Raw genomic sequence first — 20,604 nt, 5'->3', positions numbered from 1 at the left:
GCGCCTTTGGAGGTCAGAGGACCCCTGCGATAGTCGGGTCTCGCCTTCCACCATGTACATCGCAGGGATCGAACTCACGTCTTCAAGGTTGGCTGTAAGCACTTTACCCACCCCCATCTCTCGGGCCTTAAGGAAAGATTCCTGACAGAGTTCACGGCTATCTGGGAACGCTGGAACTCATAATAAATAAAATAGAGAATAAAATGAAAACAAGACAAAGTAAAGAAAATTGAAATCTCTTAGGAGCTAGAGGAATGGATGGCTTGCTGCCTTGGCAGAGGACGGGAGTTCGGTTCTCCACAACCACATCAGGCTGCTTCAGCTCCAGATCCGCCCTCTCCTGGTCTCGGTCAACTGGGCTCAAGTCCGCAGGATCACAAGTATACCCATAACTTAAAAAACGAATATAAAATCATTTTTTAAAATGAAAATAAGCCGGGCGGTGGTGACACGCGCCTTAACCCCAGCACTCGGGAGGCAGAGCCAGCTGGATCTCTGTGAGTTCGAAGCCAGCCTGGTCTACAGAGCGAAATCCAGGACAGGCACCAAAACTACACAGAGAAACCCTGTCTCGAAAAAATTAAAATAAATAAATAAAATAAAGTAAAAAAATCAAGCTAGAGTGTCCCCAGTTTAGAAGGTGTCTTCATTTCTCTTCCCGTAGCTGTGATTAAATGCTCTGACAACAAATACCAAACTCAGAAGAAAACAAAAACGCTTGGTCAAAAGCACCCGAAACGAGGAACGGCGCACTGCGGGTGGACTGTCACCTCCTTGACGAACCTCCCCAGACTGACACATGTACCTTAACCCTTAAATCATGCGTTACAGATTTCAAAAGGTATATAGGATATGCCAGGGGTGGCAGCGCACACCTTTAATCCCAGCACTTGAGAAACAGGACAGGCGGATCTTTGAGTTCGAGGCTAGCCTGGTCTACATAACCAGTTACACACCAGTCTAGCATGACTTGGAGATTAGTAATAAATGGGGGCGATGAGTAAACAGATCCTAAGGCAGGAACAGGAAAATGTTTAGGGTGAAAGAATTTAAAAAATCTGGTGTTGAAATTGCTGACAAGTTTGGGAGATTTCATGAAGCCAAGAGTTTCCGGCAGTTTCCAAGTGACTCAACAGAATGCAGTAGATCAAAAGAACATGCATGTGTCATCCTTATTGCTCATGATTAAAGGAACCTTCATAGATAGTTTGGATTATGAATTGTTTTGTTTTTATTTTTAGAGACAGCGTCCCATATAGTACAAGCTGGACTTGAATTCCTGATCCTCTTGCCTCACCTCCCTAGTGCTACAATGACAGGCCTATGACACCATGTCTGCTTTCCAAAACTTGCGTGTGTGTGTGTGTGTGTGTGTGTGTGTGTGTGTGTGTGTGTGTGTGTATGTGTGTGTGTGTGTGTGTATGTGTAACTGGAGACTACAGCCAGAGATTCCTAGCATGCCAGCAACCCACAGATTCATACAAGAATGTTCTTTAATATGTGTTTTGAGATGGAGCGCAGGCTGGCCTCAAACTTCAGCCTGCCTTGGCCTTTAACTCCAGATCTTCCTCCCTTCACCTCCCAAGTGCAGGGTTGACAGGTGTACAACTGTAGGATCGGCTCCACAAGAACTGCATGATTCAAATTCTTTTTATTTTATTTTTATTTATTTATTTATTTCTATTATCAGCTTGATACGGTACAAATTCTTATCCTAATAGTGAAATGTTTCACTGAGGCTTGCCCAGGGATTGAGTAAAACCAAAACTTATTATAAGCCACCGTCATCCTAGGGTCCCCGTGCTGTGTAGCCTCCCTGGTTCTGTGGGTTGCAGTCTATCAATCAAATTCTTCTTCTACGGCCAGTCAAAGATTGGATGAGGTCCTTGACACTAGAGCAATCCTTATCTTCCCTGAGCTTATGACCAAAAAGCAATACATACCATTAATTTCTTAGTCAAATAACCCACTTACTAGCCACAACTTCAAGAAAAGAACTGTTGTGGGCACTGGGCTGTTTGCAGGTTAAGGAGGCAAAGGTTTCTTCCTCCATCTAACAGATGAAAAGTTTTAGAAACTGGTTGGTGGGTGCCAGGCCAGCAAGCTGCATTGTGAGACCCTGTCGGAAGGAAGGAAGGAAGGAAGGAAGGAAGGAAGGAAGGAAGGAAGGAAGGAGAGAGGGAGAGAGAGAGAGAGAGAGAGAGAGAGAGAAAGATGAAGGCAATTAATAATTTTTTTGATACATTGTATCACCGGCTGCCCTGGAACAGGCTACGCAGACCTGGATGTCCTCCAACTCACAGAGGTCCACCTGCCTCTGCCTCCCAAATACTAGGATTAAAAGCTCATACCGCCAGACTCAATGAATTAATTTTTTTAAATTAATATATCTTTAAAGTAATTCACACTAAAAAAGTTTTTCACAATTTAAAAAAGTAATTTATAATTTTACAACAGAAAATTCTACTTAACTCAAAATTAAAGCAAATCGTAATTTTTAAGAAAGCAGTTCGTATTTCAGAAAAGTAACTCATAATTTTTTAAAAAAAGTATTTTATAGTTAAAAAGGGAAGTAATTCATGAATTAAGAATAAAAGGATGTAATCCCCAAATTTAACTGCAGTAGCTACTTTCGACCAATCACTACCTAGGACTAACTCACTTCAGATTCCTCTTCTAATCCATAATTACAAATTGTCACTGGCGCCGATCGTGACGTAACCGTCCCGCCTCCTTCGCGCATATCAGCCAATAAAAGGGAGGACGCTTAAATTGACATTTCTTAGGACCACTAGAAACGCGTCACTCCACAGCCACTCAAGAACCGCCCGAAAGGAGCCCGCCTCCTTCCACCTCCCGCGGGATTTTCGGGCATACAAGCCACAGTTCTCGCGAGGATGCGCCGAGCGCCCCTCTTTTCCTGAGGCAGGACTGTCACGTGGCGTGTCCTCGTCCAATCGGCGCGCGGGCCGCGGAGGTTGCCGCGGTTCCCGCCAAATACGAGCGCGGCGGCCGCGGCGGCAGCAGTAGTGGCACCGGCGGGAGGCGGAGAGCGTACCGGGGCCGCCTGACTGAAGCCTGAGCCGCCGCCGCCGCGATGCTGGAGGAGCCGGACGCCGCGACGCCGCGAGCAGCAGGTGGGTGAAGCTGCGGCCTGAAGGAGCGGGTTCGCGTCCGGGTGGCCCGGGGACCGAGACGCGGAGACGCGAGGGCTCCCAAAAGGGAAACTGAGGCCCCAAGGAGGGGGAAGAGTCAGCTTTGCAGGCTCCCGAAGGCTCTGTGTCGTCCAAACAACTAGGACCTGGTAGCAGATGGGAAACAGGCCGGGTCGTCTTTGATGGATCCTGAATGCATCAGTGTCCTCTTGTAGCAGGTGGGGAAACTGAGGCCAGGGAGTGGGTAGAGTCAATTGTGCAAGTTATTAAAAGTGCATTTGCGAATTCTCGAGCGAATCGGACCTTTGCAGTGGGTGAGGAAACTGAGGCCTGTGGTCAGTTGAGCTCTGGGCACCAGAGTTATCAGCTGTGCGGCACAGGGCAAGCCCAGGATGATGGAGGGTTTGGGTGGCAAGGATGACCAGGAAGCCCTCTCTTTTGAGTGTGGTATGGCCCTGCGGGGTACGTATTAGAGTCTTGGTAGCATACGGCAGGCTTCCCTAAATGTGGGGTGCCTAGTCTCCCTGCTTGACTCTGAATTGTATTCCCAGCGGTTGTGTGAGTTGAATGACTGAAGGACTGGAAGGGACAGGGGCCATCCTGATAAGCTAAGATTTCACCAATTGAGCACCACTTGGGACACTTAGGACGGTCCCTTCTGGGTATATTTACACCAGTCTGCAAGCTTGGACGTGAGTTGGGGTGGATGGGCAGTTTTAGGAATGGAGAGCAGAGTCCTCGGTCTCCATCCACTTCTAGGGTAATGCTGCCCCCGTCCTACAGTTCTGACCACCAAAGATATGCACCCCCGCCACACACACACAGGCGGGTATCCCAGAAAGGCTGGAACTGTTGCCCTGACTGGCTTGGGATTTTATGAAGACATGATTAATATTCTTAAAACTGCCTGGACTATCTTGGAGCATCGTTTTTATTTAACCAAGGCAGAACGTTTAAAACCAACACTATTGGTAATAAAGACAAGTTGGGTGTGGTAGTTCATACCTGCAGTTACAACATCCTAGAAGCTGAGGCAGGAGGATGATGAGTTCCAGGTTGATCTGGCCTCACACCATCTGAATTCTATCGTAAGAAGGAGAGAATTGATTCCACAAACCTCCCCCCCTCCAGCAAATTAATTAAAATGTAATAAAAATTTTAAAGAAAAGATGCCTTTCAGAAAAAAAAATCCATATTTTTTGGCAATAGGAAACAGGGTAATGTTGCCTTTCTTTCATTGAAATAAGAAGAAAGGAGTGTGGGTGTTCTAAGTAGGGGTCTGAGTCTAAGCTGGGGTGAGTGGGTTGTTTCCAATCAGGACAACCTCAGCTGTCCAGAGTGGAGTCTCAAATTCCATGTAGCATTAGCAAAATGTGTGGAGATTCTCCCCAAATTACTGAAGGAGTTTTTTGTCCACATGATGCCTAGTAGGTGTGAGTTTCTACACCTGAGCCATCTGTTTAAAGGCATTTACCCAAAGAAAGGTTCTAAGCGAGACATGCTGGTGCATACCTTTAGTCCCAGCCCTTGGGAGACAGAGGCAGGTGGATCTCTTTGAGTTCTAGGCCAGCCTGGTCTACGTATGAGTTCCAGGAGAGTCAGGGCTACATAGAGAGCCACTGTCTCAAAACAAACAAACAAAAACCAGGTTCTATTTATGATCCAATGTGCATGGATTTTGATGTGTTTACATACTCCCTGAGGTTTTTAATTTATTTTAGTGGGAAATAGTGTCTCATGAGGGTTTTTTTTATTTTTTGTAGTTATTATTTTTATTTTTATTTTTATTTATTTATTTATTTATTTATTTATTTTTTGGTTTTTCGAGACAGGGTTTCTCTGTGTAGCTTTGCGCCTTTCCTGGAACTTGCTTTGGAGACCAAGCTGGCCTCGAACTCACAGAGATCCGCCTGGCTCTGCCTCCCGAGTGCTGGGATTAAAGGCGTGCGCCACCACCGCCCGGCAGTTATTATTTTTAAAACAGGGTCTCTTGTAGCCCAGGCTGGCCTCTACCTCCAAGTGCCACCATTCCTAGTTTATGCAGGGCTGTGGTTGGAACCCAGAGCTTCCTGCATGTTAGGCCAGTGTGCTACCTACTGAGCCCAACCCCATGTTCCTTATTGTGCATTGACATGACTGAAGCTTCCACCATGCAGTGTGTTCATTTCATCTATTTATATACTTCGCTTAGAAAAATTAGTTTTTTAAGTTTGTTTACTTAAAGGTTTATTTGGTATTATGTGTCTTTATATGTCTGTACACATGAGATAGGTGCCCATGGAGATCAGAGAGGGCATCAGATCCCCTAGAGCTGGACTTTGAGTGGTTGTGAGCTGTTGGATCCTGATGCTGGGACTAGAGCAGCAAATGCTTTTAATTGCTGATTCCCCTGTCCAGCCCCACATTCACTGTGTGTGTGTGTGTGTGTGTGTGTGTGTGTGTGTGTGTGTGTGTGTAGGTCAGAGGACATGTGGGAGTCAGTTCTCCCTTTCCCCTTTGTGGGTCCTCGGGATTGAGCTCAGATTGTCAAGTTTGGAAAGTGCCCCGACCCACTGAACCGTCTTGCCAGCTCTTTCTTGTTTTTTGAGATAGCCTTGTGCAGTTTAGCCATAACTGACCTAGAATTCTGTGTAACCCAGAGTGGCTTTGAAGTTGAGCCAATCCTCCTATCTGTACCTCCTTAGTCCTGGGATGGCGAGCATCACCCCATGACTGGCTCTTCCTGTCTGTTTTCTCATGCCCTTGTTTTTTGCTCACAGTTCATTGGTTTCCAGTATATTCAAGTGCTGAGGGGAGCAATCTGGTACAGTATGGATCAGGTCACTGTGCTGGCATCCAGTAGGGGACATAATACAAGTTTCTGAGTTGAGGGACCCACAGAGAAACTCAGCAGGATACTGAGTCTAGGATAGAATTGCTCAGTGTTGACATTTTGAGCCAAATAATTCTTTGTTGTGGAACCGGCCTATTCATTGTAGGCTGTTTAAGAAGAGTACCTGTGCATCAGCTAGAGATGAGTAGCACCCCCAAACCCTTCCCCCAGCCATGAAAACTGTCTCTTATGGACTGATGATAGGGCTCAAGGGTCAGAGTACTTGCTGCCGAGCCTGACCATTGGGTACTGTCTCTACAACCCACATGTAGACTGAGAGAACTGACCCCTGGAAGTTGTCCTCTGACACACCATGTGGCAAATGTAAAAACTGAGGGAGAGGAGGGATACTCAGCAGTTACTGAGGACCAGAGTTCAGATCAGGACCCAGCACCCATATCCAGTACCCCACAACTGCTTATAACTCCAGATCTGGGGGACCTAACACCTCTGGCCTCTGTCGACACCCATGCACACAGACATACATGCATACACATAAATAAGAAAGATAAATGGTAGCTGGGTGTGGTGTTATAGCCTTCATTACCAGCATTTGAAAGGCAGGGGCAGGCAGACCTATGTAAGTTCCAGGCCATCCGTGACTACATACTGAGACCCTGGATGAAAGAACAAACTAATGTGTTTTTTTTTAAAGCCTGTAAAAGTAGGCTGTAGTACTTTGTGCCTGGGATTCCAGCACTCGGCAGGCAGAGTCATGAGGCTTGCCATGATTTTTTTGAGCTCAGCCTGTGCTGCATAGTGAGATCCTACCTCAAGAGAAGAGACAGCTCAAATGGAATAGGCAGGGCCATAGGAGCCTCAGGGGGATCCGTTTGTGTGTGGCTGCTTTGAATGTTAGCTGGCCAATGACCCTCACCCTTAGTAACATCTGCTCTTCTTTCCCCACAGCTATGGATTGCAAAGACAGACCCGGGTTCCCAGTGAAGAGGTTGATACAAGGTAACTTGGGGCTGGGAAAGCTCTGAACCTGGTTCCTAACTTGTCTCCATTGGCTTCTGTGGAGTCCTCAGTGGCCTGTTAAGGGCTGAGGAGAAGACAGCAGTTGCTCCCTCCATTTGGACATCTCCTTCCAAAGTGTTGGTCACTGAGCTTTGGCGGTCTCAAGTGCTTCTTACATCTTATCTCTGGTTTTGGTGCTGGAACCCAGCCCAGGGCCTCACATGGCAGCCAAGTCTTGCACTGCTGAGCTGCACCGACACCCCAAATTTTTCTTTGGGATATGTGTGTATATGGTGAGCCTTGTATGCTTGGGGCTCACTGTGAGTTTAGAATTGAATTATGTTCCATGGATACTGTATGTACATGAACCCAGGGAAATTGTGTTACTTTCATTTGCTTAGTTTTATTTTTGAATGATTACTAATGTGTGCATATTTTAAGAGAAAATTCATTGCATGTTTGTTTTTCATGAGATAGAGTCTCACTATGTAGCCCAGGCTGATCTAGAACTCAAAAAGCCACCTGCCTCTGTATCCTGTGTGCTGGGATTAAAGGTATGTGCCACCATGCCTAGCTTCCAGTTTTAATTTTTTTAATGATGTGTTTATTTTTACTTTGTCTCTCTGAATGTTTGCCTCTGTATTTTAATGTGCCATCTATATATATGCAGTGCCCACTGCAGGTGGAAGATCCTTGTTACAGATGGTTGTGAGCCACCAAGTGGATGCTGGGTCCTGAACCTGGGTCCTCTGTAAGACCAATAAGTGCTCCTTACCACTGAGTCATTTCTAGCCCGTTTTATATACTTTAAAGATCCATTAAGTTTTCTTTAATTAGGTGTGCATATGTGGGTGGTTATGTGCACCACTTGCTTGCAGAGGCCATGGGGAGTCGGATTCCCTGAAACAGTATTTATAGGCAGCTGTGAGCCACTTCATGTGCTGGGGACCCAACTTTACAAGAGCAGGATGTGCTCTCAACCCTTGAGCCACCTCTCAAGCTGCTGGGTTTTGGTTTTTGAGACAGGATCTCACTCTTTAGTCTAGCTTACCTACTAGCTATAAAGTCCAGACTGGACCTTCACATCTTCCTGCCTCAGCTGGCATCACAGGAGCACACCTCTGCAAGAGGCCCCTTTTCAAGGCTTTGGTGGTGTGTGCTCTGCAGAGGGACTGGGAGGCAGAGCTTCACCCAGAGCAGGGTTTCCAACGCACCATTTGATTTGTGTACAAATAAATAAAATAATGACTCATCTGTGTGTGTACATGTGCTGGGTGTGTGTTCTGAGGTGCGCAGGTGGCGGCTGGAAGACCACTTGTGCAAGTCTTTTCTCCTTTCCAAGTAGGTCTTTGCCTCAGGCTTGGCAGCAAGTGCCTTCTTTATTCACTGAACCATCTTGCTGACCTTTTGGTGGTCTCTCGGGAGGCATGCCCTGCATGCTGTCTCTGCAGCACCCTGCCTTCTTCCCAGTAGGTGCCAATGGCTGCCCCCAAGTTGAGGCAACCAGACAGATATTGCCTGACTGCTGAGGCAGAACTGCTACCTATGTGGAGAGTGCTTCTGGGCAGCACATCAATGTTTCTTATTCACAAGCCATGCCCTTGCCCTCGGCTGAAGTGGCAGTGGGATTGTGTCAAGGATCACATTGCAGCGCCCAGTTGTCTATCTGGTGGCCCCTAGCAGTTCCCTCCCCGCTCAGGACTCCATGGCCAGGCTGGCCTGGGTGGAATGTGTCCCGGGTGGGAGGAATCAACAGAGCCTGAAACCTCAGGGCAGCCATGTTTCATGAGCTGCCCAAATGTAGGGAAAAGGTTGGTTTGGCTTTTGACTAACGTAGGTAGACTTAACCAATGGTACTTGGCGTTTAAATGCATGAAGTGGGGAGTGAGCCCCTGATGTCAGGTGAAAGTGCCCACTGCTAAGCCTCACTGCTTGAGTTTGATCCCCAGCCTTCAGCAGCACCCACCTCTTATTAAATTTTCTGGGTATGGGTGCTTTCCCTGCAAGTATGTTGGTGCATCATGTTCATGTCTGGTGTCCTTGGAGGTCAGAAGGAGGTGTCAGGTCTCCTCTGGAACAGGTGGTTGTGAGCCACCATGTCAGTGCTGGGAATTGATCTCGGGTCCTCTGTAAGAGCAGTCAGTGCTCTTTATGGCTGAGCCATCTCCCCAGCCCTCCCTCAGCAGCTCATTTTTGGGCTTGAAATTTTCACCACAACCCCCCATAGGGCCATTAATGCCCAGGCGCTCAGGTTTTGAGCACAGGTTGATGGTGTCCCTCTGCTGTCGCTGAAGATGTTGCTTCTCTTCATTTCAGCCCGCCTGCCCTTCAAACGTCTGAACCTTGTCCCCAAGGAGAAAGCCGAGGACACATCACCAAAAGTGTCTGTGGAAGATAAAGTTCGGGATCTACAATTGTCCTTGGACACTTTGGAAAACCGCTGTCACACAGGTTCTCATGTAGGCTTGAGTCAGAAGCTGGTCAGTGGCCGGGGCCCCATTGATAGCTTCTTGAGGGCCACGATAAAGCCAGTGCAGAGTGTGGTCATCATCGACCTGACCGAGAACTCCAATGACATTCCAGACAGCCTTGAGGGCTCCAGTGAACCAAGTCCCGATGCCCCAGCGGAAGGAGCCACCAAGCAGCAGGGGCCCTCCACAGCGGAGCAGTGTCTCCCAGAGACCCCTTCAGACATTCCTTGCCACGTGGAGAAGGAGCCTGAGAGCCCAGGAGGCCCACAGAGGACAGGAGGCTGTCAAGCTGGCTCGTTACAGAGCTGCCCTGAGCTGACCGAGGGTTCCAGGACATCCCCTGTAAAGGAGCCGTCAGGCTGGAGCAAGGCAGGGAATCTCCTGTTTATAGAGAAAGTGCCTGTGGTGGTGCTTGAGGACATCCTGGCCGCTAAGCCTCCCCACACCTTTCTTCCCACGATGTCCCTGGACAGGAGTGTCACTTCAGAGAGTGAAGTGCAGGAGTCCTGCCCTGAGGATGATTCCACACTGAGTCACTCTTCCACCAGCTCCTCTTCTCCAACCAGCTCTCCTGAGGGACCATCTGCACCCCCAGCACAGCTCAGTGGGACCAGCCCCCCCTCCACACCCATCTGCATAGTGAGTACCCACCCCCCATAATCCCAGGGTACTGACCAGGCCTCAGTACCCTGGATAGAGCGCTAGCCCTGCATGCTTGAAGCACCAGACTCTGTCCTAGGCACCTCAGAAACCTGTTATGTCAGCACTGGGGAAGTAGAGAGAGGAGGATCTGGAGGTCAGGGTTAGCCTCAATTATGTAGTGACTTTGAGGCCAGCCTAGGCTACATGAGTACATGAGACCTTGTTTTAAGCTAATCATAAAACCATTATAATGGTGCCAGGCGATGGTAGTGCACGCCTTTAATCCCAGCATTTGGGAGGCAGAGCCAGGCAGATCTCTGTGAGTTCGAGGCCAGCCTGGTCTACAGAGTGAGTTCCAGGACAGGCACCAAAACTACACAGAGAAACCCTGTCTCGAAAAAAAAAACTAAAACCAAAACAAACAAAAAAATCATTATATGGCCAGCCATGGTGGCAACACATTTTTAATCCCAACACTCGGGAGGCAGAGGCAGGTGGATCTCTTGTGTTCAAAGCCCGATAGGGCTGCATCGTGAGATCCTGTCTTTAAAAAAAAAAACAAAAAAACCCAAAAAAACAACAACAAAAAGGAGGTTCACAGAATAAAAATTAATTACTTGGTCTTGGGGCCCCAAGAGGTCAAAACCTGCTTGTCACATTACAGACATTCCAAAACTCACAACAAATGCTCCTGAGCATTTGGACAAGGGATGCTGAAGCATGCTGTGGCCAGGCTCACTTTTGCCCTTGTCTTAAAGCTAAGCTTTCCAACGCCTGCCAACTTCCTGCTTTCTTTTTTCATTCTGGTGCTGGAGATGGGACTTGACTTGACAGGCAGGTGCTCCCCACTTGGGCACACCCCAGTCCTCAGGACGGAGTTTAAAGATGAGTGGTCTGTCCAGGGATGCCTTCCCAGATGCAGCCCAGACAGACCACCAGTACCTGGCTGAGAGCTCACATCCCTCTTCACCAAAATGGCCATCCTGAGGTCACCACTAACCGGATGTATCAACGAGGCCTGGAAGAGTAACTCAGAGCCAGGCCACCTGCCTCACGCACGGAAACCCAGGGGCCTCGCACATGCTAGGCAAGCACTTTACTGCTGAACCATATTCCCAGCCGTCTTTCCTTGGTTTGTTAAGACTTCATGTATGGTCCAGGCTGCCCTGAATGCAAGGTCCTTCCTCAGCTTCCCAAACATTTGAGACAGGGTTTCTTGTGTAGCCCTAAACTTACTCTTTATACCAGGCTGGCCTCACACTCACTGAGACCCACCTGTGTCTGCCTCCCTAGTGCTGGGTTTAAAGGCCTGCATCACCAACACCCAGCTATGGACCTCCTTTTAAACCTTATGAGCCTCTTGCATTCAGCTGTTTGTGTGCCTTCAAACAGCCTGAAGTTAATTTCAACCCTCTCTTGGATATTGGTGACAGCCTGTCAGGCAAGTGAGGTCAGGTGTGGGATTTTGCACTGGTAGTCATAGGTCGGTGCTCAGGGAGTCTTGTATTGAGGAGGACTTGGCACTTCAAATATGGGTGTCCCACTTTTATTGGTTTCAAATCTGCAGTGACAGATATGTCAATTCTCAGGTGTCCTAAAAAATCTCATAGATAAAACTGTATATAAATTTTTTTTTTTTAATTTTATCCAAGCCAGACATGATGGTACATGCCTGTAATCCCAGCGTTTGGTGTGAGGCAAGAGGATTCTTATGAGTGAGGCCAGCCTGGAATGTATAGTTGGACCAGAAGCCTTGAACAAAGACAGTTCAGAATCCCAAAATATTCTGATTGTGTGGCACTTTCATTTGTTCACATTAGATCTTTATTTGGTGTGGACCCTGACATGGGTGGTTTTGTTCATCAGTTCTTGTGAGGTCTGATCAGATCGCCAGCCTTAGTGGCTTTGACTTTGTTGTTTTTTGAGACAGGGTTTCTCTCTGTAGCCTTGGCTGTCCTTGAACTAGCACTGTAGACCAAGTTGTCCTTGAACTCAGAGATCCGCTTGCCTCTGCCTCTGGAGTGCTGGGATAAAAGTGCACGCCACTACCGCCTGGCTAGCTTTGTAACTTGATGTGTGCGATTACTTCACTTACTGGGAGCACAGGCATCCTGGGAGACGTGGTGACCTGCTGACTTGACAAACTGAACTTGGAGCTGCTGCCCTGCCCCTCCAGCCTCATTGGCCATCTTGTCTGTACATGCCACCTCTTGAGTCTGGCTTCATCTTCACCTTGCAGAATCTCTATCCCATGGTGCATCAAGATGTTCTGTCCCTAGTTGGGTCATAGATCCACCTCATAAAGTTCGACTTGATTCCTGCCCCCAGTGAATCTAGAACTCAAGGCCTTTCCAACCTATCAGATCAGGATCTGTCTGGGTAGTTTTTGTTTTTGACGTGGGGGTGTTGCTGTGTGGACAGGCTGGCCACAAGCCAATTAACAGTCGATAGAGGTAGGCCTGGCTCCTGCCCCCAAATCTTTTCAAGCCATACTTGGTCCCTAAGTCCTGCATGTCTCAGTGCTTTGGGAGTCATTGTAGGGATCCTCCACTTTCCCAGCCAGCCTGCCCCTCTCCTGATAGGGGTGGTGGAGGAGCCATTTTCCCAGCTCACAAGACAGTTCTTGTCATCTTTCATTTTGTTTTTTAAGACAGGTCTCTACTTAACCTTGACTGTCGTAGAACTTGCTGTGTAGATCAGGCTCAGGCTGGCCTCGAACTCAAAGATACACCTGCCTGTGCTTCCCAAGTGTTGGTACCTGTCTGTTTTTGTTGTTGTTGTTAAGGTTTTTGTTTGTTTATTTTGTTTTGTTTTTAAATTTTACATACCAATCCCAGTTCCCCCTCCCTCCCTCCCCTGTACCTGACTGTTTTGTGTTTGAGAATTCCATGTGGGGGTTGGGGATTTAGCTCAGTGGTAGGGCTCTTGCTCAGCAAGTGCAAGGCCCTGGGTTCAGTCCTTAGCTCTGAAAGAGAGAGAGAGAGAGAGAGAGAGAGAGAGAGAGAGAATTCCATGTGTACATATTTGGATCAAATACATCCCTTCCTAATCCCCTGTCCCCCAAATTCTTCTCTCCCCTTCAACTTCATGAGCCTTTTGGGGGGGAGGGGTTGGGGGGGTTGATTTTTTTTCAAGACAGGGTTTAGGGTTTCTCTGTGTAACAGTCCTGGCTATCTTGGAACTCACTCTGTAGACCAGGCTGGCCTCAAACTCACAGAGATCTGCCTGCCTTTGCCTCCCAATTGCTGGGATTAAAGGCGTGCACCACCATGCCCAGCCTTATGAGCTCTTATTTTTAAAAATATGTTTTTAATTGAAGTAGGATTACATCACTTCTCCCTCTAGCCCCTGCCATGTCTTCCACTCACAAGTTGATAGCCTCTTTATTATATACGTGTGTGTATGTGTGTGTATGCACAAAGATGTGTATAAATACACCCCGCTGAATTTTTGTTGTTTGTGTAGATGGTCTCTGGTCTGACGACTCTACCTTGGACAATAAGGGGCCTCATCCTTGGGAAAGGCTAATTCTCCGTCTCTCAGCTGTCATCATTTGCCTGTAGCTGTCTAGGGTTAGGACCCTCTTGAGATTTCCCATGTTCTCCTTGTTTATGCAATTGTTTCTAGGAGACACAGTCACGGCAGACTTCCTGATCTTCTGGCTCTCACCGTCTTCTTACTTATTCTCCCGCCATGTTCCTTGAGCCATAGATGCAGGAGCTGGGCTGTAGATTACCTGTGATGTCTGCATTGTGTCCAGTTGTGTTTGCTGTAAAAATCGACATCTTTGAGAAGAGGTGGCTATGCTTACCCAGTAAAGAAGGCTTTCACACAGAGACTTTTTAAATCTACTCAGTGTTCCTGTACATGCACAGAGGGGACCATCTATGGGGCTTGAGTGGCCTCTTGGACCACATCCCTTAGAAGGCTGACCCTCCCCTCTCCCAGCAGCCACCCTTCCTCAGTAGTTCCTTGGCTATGGGTGGGAGATTCATGACTGTTCTCCATCCGTGCTGGAATTTCATGCGGCTTAGTCTGTGCGGGTCTTGTGCATGCGGTCACAGTTGCTGTGAGTTCACATGTGCGACAGTGTTGCACTGCAGGTGTCTGCCCCAGATGTGGCTCTCACAAGCTCTCTTCCCTAAAGTGCCTGAGCCTTGATGAGAGGAGGTGATATAACCATCCCATGTAGGGCTCAGTACATCAGTCCTACTTGCATGTGGAAGTTGTAGGGTTGTATGATGGTAATTCAAGAAAGTAACTTCTGGGGTAAGAGGTGACTGGTCTGTGGGTGTAAACGTAAGAACACAGCATACCGAAGAGACAGCACAGGCCTGGAGACTACTTGCTTGCTCCTTCAGAGGACACCAGGCACATACATGGTGACAGACACACATGCAGACAAAACTTGCACACCACTTAAAAGAGGAACCGAGAGGAGTTTATTACTATAGCCGATTAGGACAGCTCCATTTAAATCTTTTTGGTGCGTGAGCTAGGATGCTTCTGTATCATGTTGTCAAAGGCCTTCAGGGTTATTTACCCTGCCCCATTGACCCTCCTCTTGGTCCTTATCCTCTCCCTGCAGATGCTCCTCCCTTCATGGCCCTACTGTTTTTGTGCCTTCTGTGAGTGTTCCAGTGTAGACCCACCCTGCTAAGGATTCAGAGATGGCATCCACAGATGGGAGACTGTGGTAGCATTTGTCTTTCTGGGTCTGGGTTCCTGACCCAGGATGAATTTCCTGCAAATTCCATAATTTCATTTTTCTTTTTTTGGTTTTCCCAGGCTGGCCTGGAACTCAGAGATCTGCCTGCCTCTGAGTGCTGGGGTTAAAGGCATGCACCACCAGCACCTGACATCATAATTTCGTTTTTTCTTAGCAGCTGAATAATATTCCATTGTGTCAATGAACTGCATTTTCATGATCCATTCCTTCTGGTATCCTATTCAGGGTGCAGCCGAACAGCAAATGTTAGAGGCCCCAGGTGGGTGGGAACACCTCAGCCATGTGCCGTGGCCTCTACCATCTTTCTCAAGAGGCCTGCTAACCTTTTTCCATATAACACTTTTTAACTTAATTTAATTTAATTTTTTATTTTTTTATTTTTTGTTTTTTCGAGACAGGGTTTCTCTGTGTAGTTTTGGTGCCTGTCCTGGATCTCACTCTGTAGACCAGGCTGGCCTCGAACTCACAGAGATCCGCCTGGCTCTGTCTCCTAAGTGCTGGGATTAAAGGCGTGCGCCACCACCGCCCGTTAATTTTCTTTTTAAATGTATGTGTGTGTGTGTGTGTGTGTGTGTGTGTGTATATGTTTGCATGCACGCACATGCAGAGGTGAAGGTGGCATTGGGACTTGATTAAGAAAAACTCTGATGTTAGGCTGCCCACCAGCACTTTGACCTGCTGAGCTGTCTCCTTGGCCCTGTTTTATTGTTTATTTTATGGTGTTTGAGACAGGGTCTTATTGTATAACCCCAGCTTTCCTTGAACTCACAGAGATCCTCCTGCTTCTGTGGCCCAGGTGCTGGGATTTCTACTCACCCTGACAGGGCATGATTAGATTATCTGACATCTTCTGGATCAGGGAAGGTTCTTAGTATAGTTTCTTCACTGGCAGAGGTCAGGTTTATGTGCTGTGAGACATGTCGCTCAATCTAGTGTCTGGCAACACAGGGTGTCATTCCATTCAGGATGGTGACGGTGCAGCCATGTTCCTGGGTCTTTGCCTTGTGCCATGTGAGCCCTGGCTGCTGGAATGTTTTCAATCCTGCACTCCTGGAAGTTCCCCATGCTTACACTGCATTCAGCAAAGCCAGGTAAAAACTACTTGAAAGCTAGGTGCATACCTTTCATCCTAGCCCTTGGAAGGCTGAGGCAGGAGTATTGAAAGTTCAAGGCCAGGCCTGGGCAACATAGACCTTGCCTCAAAAGACTAAGGGCAGGGAAAATTCCAGAAGAAAACTTGCATCTGTTGTGAACATGTCCAAACAGAGTGCTGCTCAAGGCAGGAAGTGGTGCACATGGTGTATGTCTGCAGGAGGGCACACCAGGTGCTATGTAGATGCTACTGAGCTATGTGGGCGGGTAGGCAGGCGGGGTTGCTCTGGTGCTCGTACTGTGGTGCTGTGCTGACATGTGAGGCAGGAGGATCTTTTGTATCTAGGACTCAAGCCCAGCATGGGGAGCACAGGTGATCCTACCCCACACAGATGCTTTGGGGCTGGGCTTGCCCAGGCAGGAAGCTCTGTTGGGTTCCAGGCCTGATGGTGCTCACCTGCCAGCAGGAGCCTCAGGAGTTCAAGGTCAGCCTAGGCTACATGAGACCTGTTTAAAAATAAATCCAAAGTAAATACCTTTATAGTCCCAGTGTTGTCCCTCAGTATACTGTGAAGTTCCCTGCTGTGTGTGTCTCCCCTCTTCTCTATCTCTGCATGTGAGAGGTTCCACACTTCTCACAGAAGAACTTTGAATGTGTCTTGGTTGCTAGGTATCCTGAGCTCCCCGTGGAGAGGCCTCTGGCGGCTACAGTTCCTGCATGTTCTGTGCCTTCTCTGGTGTCCCCTGCCTATCCCAGGCACCATACTTGGTGGGTGTCCACAAGTTGTTAGAGAGCTTGCATCTGTAGTCAGCCCCTTGCTGGTAATGTTTCCCTGCAGCTGGGCCCTCTCAGCAGTCTCTCCCCTGGCTTAGAAAGAGGAATGCCCAGTCACAGAGAGCCCTGTCCCATCACCTTGGGTGCTGTGAGTGGGTGGGTGGGTGCTCTGGGTAGAACTAACAGGCTAGCCTTGCTTGTCCCTTGACAGGTTCTCTGTAGCCCTGGCTAGCCTCAAACTTACACAGAGACCTGAAAAGCCCTTGTTGAGACTGCCTAGCAATGTGGTGGTGCGGTCACCACATACTCAGTGGAGACTGAGATCAGCCCATGGCCCTGCAGCCAGCGCTGTGTCCTGCTGCCTCTACCTTGGTCTTCTCAGCTGAGACTGAGTTCGGTCCACCATTGAGCCTCTCCTCAAGTCTAAAAGGAACCCGAAGAGTGATTTCTCCCCTGCTTTTTGTGTGTAGAACCCAGACCCTTATATGTGCAAGTCCAACGCTGTACTATTGAGTCAGGCACCCAGACCCTAGTTTGTACTTACTCCCTCACTAAGTCGCCCTGATCCTGCAGAAGGGCAAAGGCTACAGGCCTGGGTCATGGGCCCAGCCCAAGGTGACCTGCCACTTTCTAAAAAGTATCTGGCAGACAGGGACTCAGCTATGGCATGCCTGGCAGGTACAGGCCCAGGGTTCAACTCCAGCACCACAAAGAACTCAGGCTTATTTGTACCAGGACTGAACACAGTGGGTGGGATTAGGAGGAGCTGGATTCCAGCTCGGGGCTGTCCACTGCTGCTTACAATCATTCTTATCTGTTCAATTTACCTGAGTAAGGTCTTTGCACTCTGACCCTATTATAATCTTTGGTACTGTTGCTGGAAAAGACTTTTGCAACAATGTTTCTGCTTTTGTCTCAATAAAGAAGGTGAGATGGGGAGGGCACTCCACCCCTGAGCCATGTCCATCTCCCCTCACTTGGGGATTCTAGGTGGGGGCTCCACCCCTACCACATCCTCAGCCCTTTACTGGGGACTCTTAGGCAGAAGGCTCTACCCCTGACCACGCCTCCAACCCCTCACTGGGGGATTCTACCTATGAACTATATGTACTTGACAAACAATCTTTGTAGGTTGGTTCCTGTGTGAGAATGGAGGCCAGAAGACAGCCTTCATTATTGGTCTTCAGGCATTATCCACCCTTTTGGGGGTGGGGGTAAGGGCACAAGGTCTCACTGTGTCTCCCTGGCTGGCTCTGTCTCCCAGTGTTGGTTAAGTGGTGGCCATGCCGACAGAGGAGAGTGCTGGAGGAGAGTCCTGTAAGAATCATGAACCATGGTTACCTTTCTATAGCTTTATTGGGAGAGAAAGGGAGAGGGGGAGAGAGAGAGGGACCGCACAGCGGAGGGAGAATACAAGAGAGGCGATACGGAAAGAGAGCACGCAGAGGGCACGCCCACTTTTTAGGCTGGTGACTAATTAAGGACATAATCCTTATACACAGTGCTGAAACTAAAGGCGTGGCCACCACAATGAGCTTCTTATCCCCTTGTTTTGTGACCATGTCCACCACTTGGGCTTAGGCCAGCTAATTGAAGTAGACTGCCATCGGGGAACCCCAGGGATCTTCCTGTCTTCTGGTCTCTGGTGCTGGGATTAAAAGTGTCCATCATTACACCTGGCTCTTTCTGTGTTGGGGCTTAATCAGTTCTTTGTATTTCAAGATAAAGTCAACTGCTAAATCACCCGGCTCTCCTGGGGCTTATAGACTGCACCCACGATGTCCCCTGCAGGTTCCAGGCCCTGCTGCCCTTCCCATGGGCTGGGATGGAGTCCCTTGGGAATGTGGATGGATTTCCTCGAGAATGTGACCTAAGCTCTTCTGTCTTTCTTTTTAGGTTGCCAAGAAACTCATCAGAGGCTCCACAGAGAAGGGCAGGAGCAAACTGCACAGAGTAAGGCCCTCCCGGCTCTCTGAGCCTCATGCTTCTGGGCTCTGCTGCTTGTGCTGCCATTGCACTAACAATGGTGATAGACTGGGTGTCCTGAGTGTGCGGGTCCTGCCTGGGTCTCTGCTAGCACAATGTGGGTAGGAGAAAAGTTCCCTTCAAAAGGACATTGAGTTCAAATCTAACCAGGGCTACATAGTGAATCAAAAACAAAACAAATACCTTTGTTATAGTTACACTCTCCTTGGAAGGGTGTGAGTTAGGTTCACATGGAAGTGGCCCCAGACAGTGCAGAAGTGACAGCTGCTTGTGGCTTTTCAGTCTGTGGGTCACCATGTGGCCCATGGGGCGGGGGACCACTCTAATGTGGAAAAGTTTAGGCCCTGCTGTGCCTGCTGGGCTACACAGCCCCTTTGCAATTAGGAAGGGGTGTTGTGCCAGTTGGTATTCCTTAGCCATTTGGTATTAGAGGGTTGGTATGGGAAAGGCAAGCTATTGCATGCTGAACATGCTGGTCCTCTGAGGTATACCCCAGTCCTGTCTGTTGCATCTGTTTACTTAGACAGAGGCTCACTGTATAGTCCAGGCTGGCCCTGGTCTCCCAGTGATAGGATGGCATTCCCACACCGCCGGGTACAATTCAGCCCATGTGAGAGCAGCACACATGCAGATACAGCAGCCAGACTGAGTCTCCAGGACTTCTGTCTCCTTAGTAACAATTGAGAACAGACCAGTCCCTGCAGTGCAGTCAGGCCTGCACCTCCTGCCCAGTCCAGACTGCCTCTGTTGGCCAGAAAGTAACACTTGGTGGGCTGTGCCTCAGCTCGCAGTTGCAAAACATGCTGGAGTCCCAAGCACTGAGAAACCACCCAACACAGGCCTGTTGCACCAGCTGCCCACAGGCTTTAGTACAGGAAGACTTGAAGTCCTTTTCCAAGCTGGACACTGAGGGCCCGGGCTCCAGTGTGGAGAGATCCGCTGGGCTAGAGCTCAGTCGCAGAAAGGTCTCTGCTGGGTATTGGGGTCCAACCCAGGACTCTGGTTAACACTCACCCACCAGGCTCCTGTCCTTACCTCAGCCCAGTTTCTCATTTCAAAAGAAATCAAGTCATGCTTGAGTATGCGTTGGAAATCTGAGTCAGCCCAGGCTCCGTGGAGCACTGTTGCTTGGCAGTTCTTGCCATGGGTCACCTGTGGGGCGCCTTCGCTGTTGTTTTCGTAGGACAGAGAGCAGCAGAGGGAGGAGAAGGAAAAGCTGAGGGAAGAGACACGGCGAGCCAAGGAGGAGGCTCGGAGGAGGAAGGAGGAGGAGAAGGAGCTGAAGGAGAAGGAGCGGAGGGAGAAGCGGGAGAAGGATGAGAAGGAGAAGGCGGAGAAGCAGCGGCTCAAGGAGGAGCGACGCAAGGAGCGGCAGGAGGCTCTGGAGTGAGTGCCGGGCCCCAGAGGCTCTCCCCAGCCGCGTTCTGTCTGATTCCTTCTGTCTGTCTCTCCTGCCGGAGCCTGACTGGAGAGGAGGCAGTTGGCTTCTGGCCTGTGTTCTTTCTGTGGGACTGCAGGCTTTGTCTGGCAATGGCTCCTAGGCTGCTGGAGGTTTTGGTTTTAGACACTCTGGTCCCATCAGAATTTCGTCCTCAGTTTTCTAACTGGGCTGTTGCCTCAGTGGACAACCACTGTGTCCTGTGAGGTTTTGACCTAAAGGAGTTCACAGCAGCTCTTGTAAGGGGTTCTATCATGATAGAGCTGTTTTGTTTTGTGTTTCCAAGATGGGGTTTCTCTGTGTAGCCCTGTGTCCTGGAACTTGCTCTGTAGCCCAGGCTGGCCTCAAACTCGCAGAGATCTGCCTGCCTCTGCCTCCCAAGTGCTGGGATTAAAGGCGAGCACCTCCATGCCTGGCCACAAAAGAGCATTCTTTGTGCTTTGCAAGTAGGTGGTTGAAACTAATAAATGGCAAGTGATTTTTG

General features: G+C 48.9%; 1 protein-coding gene across 1 annotated transcript in view; it reads left to right on the top strand.

Annotated features, from left to right (window-relative positions):
- The first annotated feature begins 2,955 nt into the window (after positions 1-2,955).
- Chaf1a (chromatin assembly factor 1 subunit A) overlaps positions 2,956-20,604 on the top strand; it is a 28,733-nt gene continuing 11,084 nt past the window's right edge. The window contains exons 1-5 of the mRNA XM_052746901.1: positions 2,956-3,137; positions 6,937-6,987; positions 9,304-10,097; positions 18,593-18,649; positions 19,866-20,068. Coding sequence (XP_052602861.1) covers positions 3,098-3,137; positions 6,937-6,987; positions 9,304-10,097; positions 18,593-18,649; positions 19,866-20,068 — 1,145 coding nt within the window. The 5' untranslated portion in view covers positions 2,956-3,097. The remainder of the gene's footprint in view (positions 3,138-6,936; positions 6,988-9,303; positions 10,098-18,592; positions 18,650-19,865; positions 20,069-20,604) is intronic.

This window comes from Peromyscus californicus, unplaced genomic scaffold (genome assembly GCF_007827085.1).
Source record: "Peromyscus californicus insignis strain IS unplaced genomic scaffold, ASM782708v3 Scaffold_1__1_contigs__length_55948999, whole genome shotgun sequence".
NCBI classification, from domain to species: Eukaryota; Metazoa; Chordata; class Mammalia; order Rodentia; family Cricetidae; genus Peromyscus; species Peromyscus californicus.
This window is presented reverse-complemented; position numbering and strand designations above follow the sequence as displayed.